Source organism: Agelaius phoeniceus, chromosome 7 (genome assembly GCF_051311805.1).
Source record: "Agelaius phoeniceus isolate bAgePho1 chromosome 7, bAgePho1.hap1, whole genome shotgun sequence".
Classification (NCBI taxonomy): Eukaryota; Metazoa; Chordata; class Aves; order Passeriformes; family Icteridae; genus Agelaius; species Agelaius phoeniceus.
Window position 1 is genome coordinate 36693423 of NC_135271.1, and position 17410 is coordinate 36710832.

At 41.7% G+C, this 17410-nt stretch overlaps 2 protein-coding genes across 3 annotated transcripts in view; one reads left to right on the plus strand and one right to left on the minus strand.

Moving 5' to 3' along the window:
• Positions 1-17410, plus strand: part of ERCC3 (ERCC excision repair 3, TFIIH core complex helicase subunit) — an 18610-nt gene continuing 1200 nt past the window's right edge. Inside the window, exons 1-14 of the mRNA XM_054636707.2 lie at positions 1-112; positions 201-406; positions 1494-1730; positions 2357-2406; positions 3314-3449; positions 3663-3827; positions 4764-4968; positions 5967-6281; positions 7409-7593; positions 10092-10294; positions 13671-13767; positions 13954-14071; positions 15196-15314; positions 17143-17295. Of these exons, the coding sequence (XP_054492682.2) occupies positions 19-112; positions 201-406; positions 1494-1730; positions 2357-2406; positions 3314-3449; positions 3663-3827; positions 4764-4968; positions 5967-6281; positions 7409-7593; positions 10092-10294; positions 13671-13767; positions 13954-14071; positions 15196-15314; positions 17143-17295 (2283 nt within the window). The 5' untranslated portion in view covers positions 1-18. The remainder of the gene's footprint in view (positions 113-200; positions 407-1493; positions 1731-2356; positions 2407-3313; positions 3450-3662; positions 3828-4763; positions 4969-5966; positions 6282-7408; positions 7594-10091; positions 10295-13670; positions 13768-13953; positions 14072-15195; positions 15315-17142; positions 17296-17410) is intronic.
• LOC143694528 (uncharacterized) overlaps positions 1303-17410 on the minus strand; it is a 25547-nt gene continuing 9439 nt past the window's right edge. For both annotated transcript variants that reach the window (XM_077181602.1, XM_077181601.1), the window contains one exon: positions 1303-8760. The gene's annotated coding sequence lies outside the window, so the exon portion shown is untranslated. The remainder of the gene's footprint in view (positions 8761-17410) is intronic.

A 17410-nucleotide genomic window follows, 5' to 3' on the forward strand; every position in this document is an offset into this window, starting at 1 on the left:
CCTGGGAACAGAGAGACGATGGTGTCTCCTCCCCTCGCGGCGCTGCCCTGCGGAAGTGACGCGCGGGCGGGCGCAGCGCGGCGCGCGGCAGCCATGGGCAGGAAGGAGCGCGGTGAGCGGGGCCGGGGAGCGGCGCGGGCCGGGTCGGCGGGCAGGGGAGACCTGGGGCGGCTCAGTCACGGCTCCCGCTCTGCTCCCAGATAAGAAGAAGTCCAAGAAGCGCCATTACGATGACGACGAGGACGATGAGGACGAAGGTGCCGGGAAGGAGCCGCAGGAGGCGGTGCCGTCGGCGGCGGGGAAGCAGGTGGAGGAGAGCGGCACCAAGGTGGACGAGTACGGCGCCAAGGACTACCGGCTGCAGATGCCGCTGAAGGCCGACCACAGCTCGCGGCCCCTCTGGGTGGTGCGTGCGCGGGGGCGGCGGGGCCGCTGTCGCCGAGTGCCCCAGGGTGCGACGCGCGGGGGCCGGGATCGCTGCGGGACACGGACAGGGCCGGGCAGGGGGAGAAGCCGGCTCTGCTGCGGGGTCAGGCGGGGAGCGCAGACTGGGCCGGAGGGTGCGGGTGGAGAGCCTCGGGCCTGCCTGGAGCGGGGTTTGATGCGGTTCGGGGCGGTGCGGGGACAGGCGCCCTGGCAGTGCCCAGGGGATTGATTGCTGCGGCCCCGGCAGTGCCCAGGGGATTGATTGCTGCAGCCCCGGCAGTGCCCTGGGATTGATTGCTGCGGCCCCGGCAGTGCCCTGGGATTGATTGCTGCGGTCCCGGCAGTGCCCTGGGATTGATTGCTGCTGCCCGGCAGCTCCAGGCGGGGTCCGCGCTAGTCCGGGTGTGCTGCAGGACCGGGCACAGCCGCAGCTCAGCCAGACGTCTTGGGGAGGGCTGTGGAGGAGCGTGTTAGCTGATGACACGAGAGGGATCTGTCACGGCAGTAATACAGTAGCAGGGTTTGTATGTTGCAGTGAAACGGCTTTAAGACAGGCCGGCCTCATCCTCTGTAACTGGTGCCCTTTTCTCTGCGCTTTGAAAGGGATGTCAGTAAACTTGCCCAAGGTCTGGCCTGTGGTTGACCATCTAGGGAAGAGGTGGTTTCCCAGCCAGCTTCTGCACGGTGCCTCTCATCAAGTGCTGTACAGGCACCTGGGGCTGTGACACCCGAGTGCTGCCTTTCATTCATTCATTTGTTCATTCATTCTGCATAAAATGAGCCAGCAGTTTTTTTGTTCCAGGGGAATGGGGCTGGAAGCTTGCCTCTACTCAAGCAATTTCTTTAGCATTAAAAAAGAAGGAATACCCCAGCATGTCAGTCTGGAAAAACTTTATTGATCTGGGTGGGGTTTATTCATAGTGCCATGGAAGGAACATGGATAAATTAATTCCTGGACCATTTTCAGAAGACAAAAGTTACATGTTTATTCATTTTCTTGTAACTTCATTTATGAGATTCAGTTCAACTAACACTGTTGTGCCTTCAGCATTTGTTTTTTTCTGTAGGCTCCTGATGGCCATATATTTTTGGAAGCCTTTTCTCCAGTTTACAAATATGCACAAGACTTTCTGGTTGCCATTGCTGAGCCTGTGTGCAGACCCACCCATATTCACGAGTACAAGCTGACTGCTTACTCCCTGTATGCTGCTGTGAGTGTGGGCTTGCAGACAAGTGACATCACTGAGTATTTGCAGAAACTCAGCAAGACTGGTGTCCCAGATGGAATAATTCAGTTTATCAAGGTAAGGCTATTCTACTGGCATTGGAAATACATCTGTTTCTACTAAGGAATTCCTTTCCTGATGCCTCTGCCTAATTGATTTATTATTTTTTAATCATCCATCACTTTTAACTGTCTTATTCTTCTGTCATTGTTTCAAGAGAATTTTTTTTCTGTCTTTTTGCATAGGATATTGCTGCACACATACTATTTTCATAATATAGCCTTTGTGGGGTTGATAAAAAGTACATTTAAGCATCTCTGTAGATAATTTCAGCCAGTACAGCTTGTACATGGGGAAAGTTTCCTCAGATTTGCTCTGAAGGAAAACTGAGTATATAAGAAGCAGTCTGTAATAGTGTGGCACTATGAGACAGCCTGCCTTATCCTGCAAGTGTGTTCTCACAGTCTTGGAAACAGTTTGAGATTAGGTTTAAAAAGTGAATATCTGTGCCTGATCTCCTGTGTGAGATGATGTGAGCACCTTCTGAAAATACCTTTTCGGGTTTGTTCCGTGAGCATAATAGCAGCGCAAGTAAATGTTTTGTGGTAAGGTGCTTCCCCACAAAAACCTAAAGCCATTGCAGTGTTTGGTTCTAAACATGGAATCTCTCTTTTGCATGTTCCTAATGACTGCTCTCTTTGTAGCTGTGCACTGTCAGCTATGGGAAGGTGAAGCTGGTTCTGAAACATAACAGGTAAGTGGCTTCTTCCTTAGCTCTTGTGGCAGCAAACCCTCCAAATGCACAGCTGTGTGTGAGTGCTCTCAGGAGCTCTGCAGTCTCACAGCTGCCAGCTGAGTGTAGCAGCTCTCAGGCATCACTTTTACAGCTTTTGGAAGTATTTAATACGTTAGCTGACAAATTGTGTTTGGCTATCCTGAGCTAGCTCTGGTTGTCATCACATTTTTAAAAGTAGGTTGCAAATTTGATATTGTAGTTTGTTTGTTTATTGCTTGGACTTGCAATATGTCTTTTGAGGTTTTCAAATCATTTGGGAAAGATGAGTAAATCCAGTGGCAAGAGGTGGATCTTGTGTCTCTGTTGAATCTGATCTGTTTTAAAGTCAGAGGATAATGCTGGAAGGGGCCTGGAGAAGTCAGTGCATATTCTAACTGTGATCTCCAACCAGCATCATCATTGAGGAATCTCCAGGATGCATCAGTTTTAAATTTTTAGGTGGTTTGTGTTTTGGAAGTTCGGGGTTTTGTCTTTTGGGCTTTTCTGGTGCTGTGGACAGGACTTGAAAACAGCACATTTGGCGTTTCCACAAACTCACCTCAGTTCAGTCAAAATTTATTTCATTTGCATGCCACAAATAAGATGGGTGTGTGAGAGGTCTGTGTGGGCATTTCTGCTGGAGTTTGCCACTCAGGTTAGGCTAGAGAGCATTTGAAAAAGACGGAGGGATGACTGCACAGTACATGATACTTTTGGTATGAGGCATCTTTTAAAAGTTTCAGTTACCATAATGTCTTTATTTTTAAATTAGCACCCCAAGACTGGATGCTTTGAGTGCATCTGGTTATGCATCTATGCCACTCTTTCTGTGAGTTACTCAGTTGATGAATTCATAAAAATATTTTCCTTTATTCTTTCATTTTAGGTATTTTGTGGAAAGTACCCACCCTGATGTCATTCAGCAGCTTCTGCAAGACCATGTAATTAAAGAATGTCGCCTGAGAAATGCTGAAGGTGAAGAGACAGAGCTGATTACAGAGACATTCACAAGTAAATCAGCGGTATGTCCAGCCCTATTCTAAAATTACTGTGCTGACTGGAGGTAAACTCTTGGGTAGTTTGGAGTTGCTATTGTTTGTTTGTTGTATCAGCTTCATTCTGCCAGTAACAAACTCTGCCTCTTTAATGAGCCCGAATTTGGGGGGAAGAGGGGAGCCTCTTAGAATGTGTCTCTAATGAAACTTTTGGTGAAAATTCATGTTCCTCTATTTCAGATTTCCAAATCTAGTGAAGGTGGCCTTGGTCCATCAACTTCACAGGGAACAGATGTTCAGAATAAGCCAGATGTCCCAGCTGACTTGTTTGAGTTTTATGAACAGATGGACAAAGATGAGGAGGAGGAGGAGGAAACGCAGACGGTGTCTTTTGAAGTCAAGCAGGTATGAATATTGCACAGAAGCACATAAGCATGAGAACTTACTAGGAATTACTGTGGCTCTTTGTTTGGTAGAGCAGATCACTGGAAGTCATTAACATTTCTTTCCTTTTACCTTCCAAAGTTTAGAATCTTAGAGAGTGGCAGTGTGGGTGTTCTTTACCTGCCTGTGGAGCGCAGTGCTTACAGGCCAGAGAGGCTCCAGGGATTTAGGGAGGTCCCCATCACATGTGACTGAGTATTACTTAGTTCAAGATGAGAATTCAGTGGAGGCTGCTTTTAGAGAGCTTGTTTTTTTTTCTTTTCCCTCCTGCTTTTGGTTTGTAATTCATGGTTGCAGAAGGAGCTCTTTCTTGGTGGTTCCAGTTTCATCACTTGAGAAGGGGAGCTGGAGGTTGGAGCGCAGTCCTTGCTTGACCTTCAGAGAAAGCTTGTACAGAACTTCTCAAGTTGGTTTTGGACTTGGTGATTCTAATGATGCCTTAGTAGGGGAAAAAGGATTACTTAGTAGCTGTTTTGTTTTTTGAAAAAAACCAACCCAAACCAAAGACCTCTTGGTGACTGATTCAGCCTGTCATTGTCTTGGAATAACTTCCATACAGGCTATGGAGGTTTTCAGGGCAACAGATGTGCAGCTTTGTGTAACATAGAGAACCTTTCCTGTCTGTTACTGAACTCTTTGTTGCAGGACTTCAGGATGTAGTTTAGTCATTGCAATCTGAACTGAATGTGTCATGTTCTTCCATCTGCCTAATATTAACTGTTGTTCAAAGTGTTTTGGGGGCTGGGGTAATCACAGGTAAAGTTTCCAGAATAAGACTTTATAAGTATAAAAAATAAATGTAACTTCACTTGGTACTATGTAACCTAGTTGTTTTTAGGGAAAAGAAATTAACTCAGATGTGGAGATTTATCAACTGAAGCTTTGTTTCCTCTTCAGGAGATGATTGAAGAACTTCAGAAGCGTTGTATCCATTTGGAGTACCCCTTGCTAGCAGAGTATGATTTCAGAAATGATTCTGTGAATCCTGATATCAATATAGATCTGAAACCTACTGCAGTCCTCAGGCCCTATCAAGAGAAAAGCCTAAGGAAGATGTTTGGGAATGGACGAGCCAGGTCTGGTGTTATTGTCTTGCCATGTGGTAAGTTTCTGTGTTGGTACTTAGACAATTTGTTTTTTATTTGCCTGTAGTAAAGAAAATTCCAAAGATGACAGCTGCCTGGATTTCAGGCAGCAGCAGGGACTGTTTGGTCCCAGTGTGCAGAGTCCTGGTGGTTTTTATTGAGCTAGTGGTGAGGCTGTGCTGAGGGAGAGCTGGGTCACAGAGCTGTTGGTGTCCTGGCAGGGGCTGGGGAGCAGCTGTGGTACCCTCACAGTGCCAGTCATGCTTCTGCTGTGCCCACTGCCACCTCTGTTCATCTTCCTGTGAAATGTAAAGCAGTTGGCATTGGAATTTGTTCCTTGGTTGGGAATGGGGGAACTGGAGGGAGCTAGGAATACAAAGGTGGCATAAAGGGATGTCTAAGGAAGGAAAGAGCTTGGGTGTACAGGTGCTGGGCAGGAGAGTTTGAGGATGAAATGAGAAAGATGCTGACTGGGACAGTCTACAGAAAACTTGGGGGAAAAGGAGCAAACAGGAGGCTGTGTGCCAGTGCCCTCAGTATTGGGAGAGGAGGGGGCACATGGGTGGGACCTGTGATGAGGGCCTGAGAGTGTGTAAGGGGTGCTGGGAGAAGTGTGAAAGATGGGAAGATTTAAGAAGTTGCTTTGTGGGGGAATGTATACCTGGCAGAGACAGAGGAATAGAGCAACCCTAGGGAAGCTTTCTGTAGCCACCTGTAATTTAACATTCTTTTGAAATTTAAAAGAATTAGAATGATTGCTTCTAATTGTCAAAGCCATTGTTTGCAATTATTTTCTTGAGGAAATACGGTTGTGTCCTGTAGATAATCCAGCTGCACTTTTAAGGAGCGAATACTTGATCTCTTTATGACTATTGTAGCAAAGAAACAACAAAGAAATTCCCTTTGCCTGATTTCATATCCTCTCATGATTTTCCTTCGCTTTTTGGTTTTGTTTTCCTCCCACTCCAGTGGTGTCTGAGAGATGCCTAACGAGTGTCACTGCTCCTGCCCGCAGGTGCTGGCAAGTCTCTGGTGGGGGTGACGGCCGCGTGCACTGTGCGCAAGCGCTGCCTGGTGCTCGGCAATTCCGCCGTGTCTGTGGAGCAGTGGAAGGCCCAGTTCAAGATGTGGTCCACCATCGACGACAGCCAGATCTGCCGCTTCACCTCTGATGCCAAAGACAAGCCCATTGGCTGCTCTGTTGCCATCAGCACATACTCCATGTTGGGGCACACGACTAAAAGGTCTTGGGAAGCAGAAAGGGTAATGGAGTGGCTTAAAAGTCAAGAGTGGGGCCTTATGATACTGGATGAAGTCCATACCATTCCTGGTAAGGAAAAGGTGTGCAAACCTTCCATGTTGCACACATTGTTAATGTCCTTCTGTTCTTGTAGAAGTGGTGTTTTTTTGCTGTTCTTCTCATGATTAATGTAGTGAGTAAACCCATGGCTTAGGGGTTTGGAACAAGTAAACTGCCTAATTCTGCTTTTTTTTTTCTTTTTTTCCCTTCTGATACTACATAGTTTAACTGACCACTAGTTTTCTGAACCCTTCAAATTAGACGCTCTGTTTTCTGTAATAGCAGTGTAAAGTAAAAGTTCCTCCATGTAGGTTGATAAAGTGCTCTTAAAATACCTGAATTACCTTTGCAGAATTTTGCTGTAGACATATTTGGACAGGAGAGAAATTCATCTGCCTTCTTCTCATAGATGCAGTGTCACTGCAGGCCAGCTTTTAATATCTATGAGTAACCATAGTGATTAACATCCAGAAATAACTGCTGTCTTTGAAATTGCCATGTAATTGAGATCTGTACTACTGGAAAGCAATAATGTGCTATTAAAGTGTCTGTGGAATAATCCTGGCTAAAAAAACACCCAAGATTGTTAGCTGTTCTTCCTTATTCTTATTTGAATATATTTTGGTGTCTACAGAAGTAGGCCTTGGTGATTAATTGCCATTTTATCAAAGTAGCATACTGGCACTGTTCTGTTACTTTTGTTCTTGCTTGGTTTCATAGAAATGAAGGTGCAGCAACTCCTCTGTGATTTCTAGCAATACTAAAGATGAGTAATTCTGCCATATCCTGCACGTCCTGAATGTGGCAGTCAGCCAAGAGTCCTTGTGTCATAGTTCTTGCTAGGAAATACTATAGACCCAAACCAAAGCATGTAACTTGTGAATATATTAATTTTCTCTTGGGGAATGGAAAATAATAAAAAAGGTTTACTGAGATTTTTCAGAGTGTACTTGACAATGCAAAGCAAAGCTGCAATCACTGTGAAGTTTTGCTCTAACACTGATTTTTTAGGAGTGTGTGTGCAGTGGGGTACAATTTCTCAATGCTGTGCTTGCCTTATGCTCAGGAGTTGATGAAAATGTCTTTTAAAAGTTGCAGTATTTATCTTCTGAAACCATTCAGGAGAGTTAACAAAAAATTTGTCTTGGATTTTTTAGCAAAAATGTTCAGACGTGTGCTCACTATCGTCCAAGCTCACTGTAAACTGGGGCTGACTGCTACCCTGGTCAGAGAAGATGATAAAATTGTTGACCTGAACTTCCTGATTGGACCAAAGCTCTATGAAGCCAACTGGATGGAGCTGCAGAACAATGGCTACATTGCTAAAGTCCAGTGTGCTGAGGTGATGCTCTGCTTTTTGCTACTATTAGTGTTTATTTAGTATGCTTATAAAGTTGAGAAAAATTCTTGCAGCTCTTATAAAAAAGATCGATAGTAGAAATTTTAAAACATGTAAGAAAGCACCTGCTTATTTCAAGCCTGAACATGTGAGGGTGAAACTTGAAAATGTAGGACTGGGTCTCACCATTCTTTCTAGTGTACAGATGTGACCTCTGTTCTTTCCAGCATATGGATGAGAGGTAAATCTGGTATCAAAAGAGGTGAAAATCTTTCATACAGGCACATTAGAATGTTAAAGTAATCTTTCTGGAAAGCCTAATTCCATGTATTATCTCTGATAATTGACATGGAAGATACTTAGGGAAGAGTATAACTTTCTCCAAGCTGTTATTTACGATGTTTCCGTGTAAGCATTAGGGGATTTCTTTTTCATGAACTTATTTGGTCTCCTGTTGAATGGAAGTAAAGTTTTAGCAGCTGCAATGCATTATGGTAGAGTTTGGGGTTTTTTGTCTTTGTGTTGTTGTTATTGTTGTGGTGGTTTATTTTAAGCCTGTCTTGCTAATTTCATGCAATTCTCCCTAGCTCTGGTACTGGAATAAAATATGCAAATGTAGGTCAGCTGTTCTCCTTTTGAGCACTGTGCAAACTGGTGGTTGTAGAAGGAAAAAAACCCACTGCTTTGAACTCACAGAATGCAAGTGAAAAGCACCTAGAAAATAACTGTTGAAGGGAGAGTAACCATTCCTCAAATTCAGGTTTGCATTTAGGCACGTTGGTTAGTTCTGCTAAGCAAAATTCTCAGTCCCTGAAATGCCCTTTAGTCATTAAAAAATGAAGCATGGGCTACCTTTTGTTGTGAATGATGGGAAAATTCTGCAAGTTTCTATTCCTTAGGCCAGTGTTTTGAATTAACATTTGATGACTCTACCAAAAGCAAAGAACAAAAAAGCCCAGTGTTGAGTCCAATATGTGCACAACTGCTTTGGATATTGGTTTGGATTTCCTTGAGGAGCAGCACCATTAATCAACTTGGTTTATTCCCCTCAGCCAGGAAAGGTGTCTGGCTCACTCTTCACGTGCAATTCTTCCCAGGTGGCTGGAGAGGGCAGTGCTGATGTCTCATAGGGCAGGTCGTGGTAATTGAAGATGTAGCTCTTTCACTGCTCTAAAAGAGAAAGAGCAGCACAGTTTAAAAAGTTACACAAAGTTCTAAAAAAGACAACAAACCTGTTCTTTACCTGTTTTTTCAGAGTTTTGTAATTTACAAATAATCCCTTTTTGAGCAGCCATACTAAGTCTTTGGATTGGAATGCCTGTCTTGCAAAATGTAAAATGAAAATACAAAATACATGTGTTTGCCATGCAGTCAGAGGCATTGAGCAATAGATGAAATTTTTTACCACAGTCAGTATATTCAGTATTTGTATGTCATTGTCACTTTGATGTAATTGTCTTCTGGTTCAAAAGAGTTTTAAGTATTTCATGTAGACAGCACACAATGACAACATAGCCTATTCAGTGCATGAATTTATTTTAATGTAGTCAAAGGATAATGAAAGCATCATCTGGCATTTAAGTCACTGGAAAAAATATTTTGAAACAAAAAATTAGGTCTTATCAGTACAGAACAATTAATGTTGTTTAAATAAACTCTAAATTGTCATAAACTTTCGTAGCTGAATGGTGGTTATGAAAGAGGCTTTTCTCTGTGGTAGTTTGTTAATTTCTATTGCCCACTGGATATGAGAGAATAACTCATATACAGCAGAGTGAATGTTGCCCAAATTATATCCCCTATGGACAGTGTCAGATATTATCAATAGTGTCACTTCATTGGCTTAAACTAGATAATTTCTTCTTTTTTCATGCTAGAATAGAAAAAATAAACCTAGACTTGTTGAAGTACTATAGTTGTTGTTTACATAATAGAAGAATTGTTTAGGTATCCTGGGGTGATGTTATTGTCTGTTGAAAACCTCTAATCAGTCCCAGTGTTTTGGAAATTCTAGACTCAATAGCTGTGGATATATGGGGAAAGATGGGTGGATTTGTTCTGTAGTGAAGACAAAATGTGTCTTAGCATTCAGAATATGGATGAAAATGAGTCTTTATGGGACAAAGCTTTGACTGCTGTGAGAGGTAGACTACACAGTTCATTACCTTAATTACTGCTTTGTAGGAAGTAGTAGTATTTAGTAAATTATTTAAGTGTGAACATGAAGTAACTATCTTTCAGTCTTGTTCCAGTCCCACTGCCTATTTCTGTCATGGATCTCAATGCCAAAGCATTTTGTAAAAACAGATTTTAGTGGTGCAGGAGACATCAGTGACTGATAGCTTTCCTTTTGGTACAGAAATGACTGTGTTAAAATGTGTAACCTGCCCTATACAGGAAGTCCTAATGCATTACCAGCCCCCAATATCTTTTCAACTCCCACTGGGATTAAATAAGTAAATAATGGAGTGTTACTTTGTGTGTGTGTTTTCTAATTGTAGGTATGGTGCCCAATGTCACCTGAATTTTACAGAGAATATGTAGCTATTAAAACAAAGAAAAGGATACTGCTCTACACCATGAACCCAAATAAATTCAGAGCCTGTCAGTTCCTGATTAAGTTTCATGAGCGACGGAATGATAAAATCATCGTCTTTGCTGACAATGTGTTTGCACTGAAGGAATATGCAGTCAGACTTGGGAAGTAAGTGTTCAACCAGTGATGGAACTGTTATTTTCCTCCTTCCATGACAATTTCCTTGCAATCTCACAGCTTTCAGTAGTCTTTGATATTTTTTGTAATGCTGTAACTCCAGTCCTCCTGCATAAAAAGCTCAGGAGGGTATTTTTGGATGGACCTTACTGGCACTGCATCATGATTTTGGTGTTTGAAAAGAGTCTCTGTTTGGCATTTGTTGCAGAAAAGTTTGCATCCAGAATTTTGTGAAAGATTTAGTATTTTTATTTTATTTTAATTAATAAAAGCCAATGGAAAAATGAGGGGCTTTTGGAAATATCACTAGAACTGTTTCTTTAATGGATGGTAGCTTTCCCTGTCTCTCTGAGAAAAAGGTTTTCAAATATATATTGTCTGGATCTTTCAGGATGTTCTGAGACCCAGGGCTGCCTTCTTCAGGTTCTCAAAAGGTCTTACTCTTGTCTAAAAAAACAAAGACAGGCTTTTTTGGTATCTGTGCTCTACTAGTGCACTGCCTAGAAGTGCAGTACTTGTTTAATAAACTGAAGGACATTTCTCCCTAAAGCTCCTTGATTACCTTAAATGACTGTAACATGAGTGCAGTTATGGGAGGTTGTGCAAAGAGGGTTTAATGAGGGGTCAGCATCAGTCTGTTGCTAAGATTTGGGGAGGGATGGTCAGGGAGAGTTTATCAGGATCAGGCATAGAGCGATTTTTGGGGAACATGACCTTATAAGCTGGCCTCATCCTTTCTTTGACAAGACCAAATAATGCCTTGCTTGCTGGAAGCTGTGGGGCATTTTGATGGTGTATGATTTCATGTCTAGGAATTTCAGCAGTATTCCTTAGCAAAACCACAAACAAGCCTTACACTTTCCAAAATTCATGATCAGGTCTGACAGCATTTTAAGGGGCCGTATGGTGCTGGTATGCTGTGACATCAAATAGCAAGCAGACCTAACGGTGTTGGATGAATTCCAACACCCGTGGTCTCTTTCATCATTTTTTTAATCTGTCTGGCCAGAGATTAGCTGTAATGATGCCTCTGGAATGTCTCTAGCAGTGTTCAGTGTACCACAGACAAAGCCTTTAGCACAGGCAATGCTGGGGGGGCAGGGGATGCTATGGGGCACAGCAGTTGTAAGCGGGGTAGATGCTGTGGAAGTGTGGCAGGAAAACCAGTTGAAGAAATAGTAGGTTGCCCCTTTTTATGTTCTAGAGGGAATTTTGTGTTTCCCACATCACTTATGGAGCTCCAGGTTATCCAGCTGCCACTGTTAGAAAGTAAGCACAGGCTTGCTGTGCTGGACAAAGGTGAGGTTTGTTTTAACTGGAGGTTTTTTGCTGTGAGCAGACTAAACCAAAGGGAACTGTTAGTTTGTGCAGGGCAGGAACTCTGTGTGTGGAGGAGAGAGCAGCCCCGTGGGTAGAGCAGGAGTGCTGTGATAGGCTGTGTGCCCAGCAGGAGCACAACTCCCACTGCCCTTCTCATGGCCTGACAGGAGCCTGTGGGCTGGGTGGGCCTCCTCCGTGGCGGGAGAGGTGTCCACAGTGTGGCTCCCTCTGTTAGCTCCTCCCTTAACCCCCTTGCCCTTGGTAGTGGGAAAGACCATGCACATGACAGGAATTACTTTGTCCGCAATTTTTGGGGCCAGAGAATCCAAATTTGCTCAGCCAGCTTTCCCTCTGTCATGATTCTGTCATCCAGCATAGCATAGCTCATGTGCTGCCTGGTTTCAGTGTTAGGAGTATGTTTAAATCACAGCTTCTGAAGGACTGTGCCTCTGTGGTTTTATCAGTTTTGTCAGTTAATGGCAGAGGAATCTGTCTTTGCAAATCCCTCAAATGTCTTTTCACAGTGAGGAAAATGAGTCATTAAAAAAAGAATCCATTTAGCACTTAATGTTCTAGATTCAGAAAAGTACTCAGGAATGCCAGCAAATCACTGTCAAGTAGGATCTGGGCAAGTTAAAATGAAGGATTGATAGCCAGGAGTTCAGGATTATTCTGTTCTTAATACAAAATGTAGTTGAATGCCTTCTTTGGTCTTAAGGAAAGGAAGGCTCAAAAATTTAGTTTCAGTTTAAATCTGCAATTTAACTTCACAATTTAAATAATACATTAAACTTAAAATAAGACTTAAGATATTACTGAATATTACTAATTGAATAATGAAGATATTTTTTCAGAATTGATTCATTTGCTAATTTCATTTTTTAGCTGTTTTTTTTCTAAAAGTCTGCCTAAATACATTAAATAGAAGAATTAGATTAGAGATTACTAGGATTGTTTGGTAAAAAAACCCTAGAATAAAGTTTGTAGCAAAGAAAGCAAGAGGAGCCTGTGCAGGGGATTAGTTGATAATAGAAAACCTAAGACCATGCACTGCCATGTTTATGTTCAGCCATGATCTATGTGCAATACTAAATAGAAAATTTGAGTTTAGTTCCTTGTGTTAGAAATAATTTATTGAAATGTGAGCAAAACGGTAATTGGAAAATTTAACTCCTATTGTTTGGGGATGCTTTGGTAACCTTAATTTGGAAAAGTAGTACAACAGATGACAAAGCAGTGGCAATGCTATCCTGCATGCAGCTCACTGTTTCTGTGTGGGCTCACCTCTTCTTAGCTTTTTGGTTTTTTAACTCTGCTTAGGCAGAAATAAAACAGTCAGACACTGGAAAATTCACAGCAGTCCAAGTTACTCATCAAGTCTGTGAGTGACTGAGTTTGTGTGAGCCTTTGGGATTGAAACATTAAATGTTCCATTTAATTCATTGTCAGACATCAGAAACCGTAGGTGAAATGCCACTGTGAGCTGCTCATGAAATGTTTGAGGCCTTTGTGTCATTTCAGTAAGCCCAGAAGGTATTAGAAGGGCAAGAGGTTAGCTTGAAAAGCAAAAATAATTTTCCCAGAACAACACCCAGCAGCCCATTTGTGACACCCAGCATATCCTTGATAGAGAAGCCTGTATTTTCAAGTGTTTAAACAGGAAGCAAAGGTTGCAGCTGTAAATGTGCTAACTCAGTACATTTGAGGAAAAAAATGTCTTCAACAGCTGCCTTCAGTCTTTCATGTAGGCTTAGCAAATGTATTCAGTCTGTTGATATACAGCTTCACTGGTGCACGTAATTGCAAAACATTTGTAACTGTCAGAATTTCTTTCTGGCTGACTGGGTTGCTGCAGAGGGTTCTACAAACCCCTGGGCAGCTGCCATAAAGAGTCAAACAAGATAAAAGTAAACTGATATCTGTACCAAAATCTGCTTTGTTTTCATATCTGCTCAGAGATGTCCTGCACTCCTTCCCATGGTACCTCATAAGAAATGAGTGAGAAATCTTGAATTTATTTCATTTGTATACGTTGTGTTCTTTTCAGACCCTATATCTATGGTCCTACTGCGCAAGGGGAAAGAATGCAAATTCTACAGAACTTCAAGCACAATCCAAAAATCAACACTATTTTCATTTCCAAGGTGAGGGAGTATATTCACTGTGTCCTTGTGCCTATCTTTGGAGTCAGCTTTAAGAGTCAGCTGCACATGCATGCTGTGCATTTGACATCTTCATATCACAGCTCACAAAGAAAGCTGTGCTTTGTATTTGGTGTTGGCTGGGGAGATGTGGAAATGAGAGTGCTCAGAGGTGCTGCTCTGTTGCAGGTAGGGGATACGTCCTTCGATCTGCCAGAGGCCAATGTTCTCATCCAGATCTCATCCCACGGTGGCTCTCGGAGGCAGGAGGCTCAAAGGCTGGGACGAGTGCTGAGAGCCAAAAAAGGTAAAGGAGGTGGTGCTTGGGCTCTAGGCCTTGGATCACAGCAACATAGAGCAGGGGAAACTGGATGTTCATGAGGCTTCCTTATACTGTCCTTAGGCTTTAGTCAAAGAGAATATACCTATATACCAGTGAATGAAAATGAAGCATCTTCTGGGTCAGTAAACTTAATGATGAGAAAACTTCTAAAGGACAAAAAAAGCTGAAAGAAAACTGACTTTCTATGGCAATTCTCTCACTCTTTCATTCCTTGATATTTTCTTCAACATGAAATTGTTTGTGTAGGATCATAGTATTGTTCTAAGATGCAAGCCTCTAAAAATCACATTTTTGACACTGTAGATGACTTACTTTTCAAAATTGGATTTGGTTTTTGACTAGTGTGTTTTTGTAAAGCATGGCCAAAGGAATTTTTTTTTGTTTAGAACAATTACCCTTAAAATACTTTCTACTCAGACTTAAGCTCTGCATATACTTATTTTAATACAAGCAGTTTGTATATTTTATATATTTTGATATTGTAAAACAAGCAGTTTGTGCTTGTTACAGGTAAGGCTTTGTTTGAAAATGCAAACAAACCCCATGTTAGTGAATTGGCAAAGTCTTAATGAAATCCTGAGTTTTAAAAGAGGACCCTATTACCAGGGTAACAGATCTTAAGGACTCTAAGTGTAAAAAAAAGTTTATGCCCAGCCTGGTATGTGCTGGTCTTTAGATGGTGCTGTGAATTCTTAGATAAGTATCTTTGCTTCAATTTTTAAATTCAAAACCACTGTAAAGTCTAGTTCATATGGATAAAAATTTTCCTTTGTCTTTTTCTGTTGGACTTTCCTTGCTCTTGACTTTTCACTTCTTCTTGACATGATAAACTTAAAAACAATTTTATCTTTCACCTTGCCTAGCAGAATAAAGCAGTGGATTCTTCTTAGAGCGCCTGTTTGATTGTGTTAGTCTACGTTTCCTTTTCTGTTTCAATCAGTTTATGCAAGGTCTGGGTGCAGCTAGACAATGCAAATAGCTTTGTGGGGACAAGTTACTTAAGTACCTGTTTTCAGTATTTATTCCTTGGTTGTTCTTTGTTGCAGTGTTGCAAATGAAAGTATTCACTGAGTGCTTTTGTCTCTTAGGCATGGTTGCAGAGGAATACAATGCCTTTTTTTATTCCCTTGTATCCCAAGACACTCAGGAAATGGCATATTCAACAAAACGACAACGGTTTCTTGTAGATCAAGGTTATAGCTTCAAGGTAATTTGTTCCTTCTATCTATTATACTTGAGGCCTAAGAATGTAATTTTCATATTGTTTAGTGTTAGTATTTGGTCCAGTACTTGAGAATTCTGGTTGTGGAATGCGTTAATGAAGGTTTTTCTTTTAACTTTTTGTTTACGACTTACTTTCTTCTTGCCATCTCTCAATAGGTTCATTCTTTGCCTTTTATCCAAAAGAGAACTGGAGGAATCCGTTTTTGCTAAATCCACATACCTTGTCTTTGCTTCTTAAATATCAGCCTTACTACAGTTTACTGCTTGGAGTGCACTGCTAGCTGGGTTTTTTTTTGTTAGCTAAGCAGTTGCCTTTGCTACTGTATTTTTTTTTTATTTTAGAGACTAAATGTAGGATATACTAAATTTTAAACCAGTTGCAGAAGAACTCTGTATATTAAAGAATTAGGGGTAACTTTTAAACAGAGCATCAGTTGGACAGCTTAAAAGATGATGCAGTGGGAATTCTTTCCATTTTTTGAATCATGCTAGCACAGTTTTGCAACCAGAGCTGGAAACAGGCAAATACAATTTAAAATGGATTTTTGGGATTCCTTTTTCTTTATTTTTGAAATGACCATAGCACATATACTCCTAAATAAACAAGGAGTACCATAGTGTTCCTTTAGCCATGTACGAGTGATTCCTTCCATTAATGGATTCTTCAAGCTTGGACATTGTCTCAGGAAATGTCATCCTTTTTCAGACTAGATATTCCCACAAATAACAGCCCACAGCACTGATTATTCATTCCAGTGTTTCCCTACCCTATTTTTGAAAAATGGTACTTGGCAGCTAATATGGATTTCCTTTTACCTTAAACTTTATTTACAGTGTTTTTGTGATCTGCTCCAGCCCAGACTGCTGAGGTAATTAGTTTCTAATTGTATTGACCCAAGAGGTAAGCAGAAAAGATGAGGGAAAACACTACATAATCAGTGGTTGAATTAGAATGTCTTTCTCAAAACCATGTCAAATGTGACATTTTCAAAGTAGCTCTGGTTAAGAAAGTAAGCTGCCTGTTGCAAATCTTTATAACAGAAGCTTGAGCTCTTTCAGTTCTTCAGAAGAGGAGCTTTGTCAGCTGATGGAGCCCATGGCACTGCATTGCCAGTAGGTCACATGTGCCCTGCACCCACAGTTACCAGATGAGTTACTGAGAATTCCAAGGAGAACAAACTTAACTGAAGTTACCCAGTGTTTAAGTACTCAAAGGCTGGAAGAGTCCTTTTGCTCTGTGACTGATGCTCTGTTGCAGGTTGCTGCACTGTCTCCCAACAGCTGTACATCTCAATTTGTTAGGAGCTTTTCCCCATTGTCCTGAATGCTTCTTGCTAAAATTTTAAGTCTCTGCAAAGCTAGTGAATTATTTTTGCCAAATATAAAATACTGGTTCTTAAACTAGACAAATCTTGAGCCTACAGCATGACACCAACCTTGCAGTAAGTTGAATACATGTCTGAGTTATATGTGCTTTGGTCAGGTTCTTGGTCAAGCTGCTATAAACAATGTTTAGCTGACGTGCTCTGCCCAGAGCTTTTCTTTCTTCTTTCCCTTTTTTTTTTTCCCAAAGATTTGTCTTTTGCATTTCCAGACAGGATATAACAAGAGCTGTGAGTGTATGTATATATACATCACTCAGCAAGATTTTGTATATATCTGTGCTATCTGTAGTGTGAGGTTGTTCCAACCAGTGATCAAAGTTGAAGCCAGTTCCAACAGGATATGGAATCAGAAATACTTGTCTTGGTTTTGAATAGCTAACAGTGAGGAGGAAGAGCCCTCACCTTGTAGTGTGCTTTGTTTCTTAGGTAATCACAAAGCTGGCAGGCATGGAAGAAGAAGAACTTTCATTTTCAACCAAAGAAGAACAGCAGCAGCTTCTCCAGAAAGTCCTGCAAGCATCTGACCTGGATGCTGAGGAGGAAGTAGTTGCTGGAGAATATGGTTCAAAGTCAACTCAGGTAATGAAGAATTCTTTGAAAAGGATGACCACAGGTGGGACAGAACTGGGCCATTTTATTTCCATCCATTCTAAATGTGATATCATCGTGGATGGCCTGGTATCTTTGTGAAACA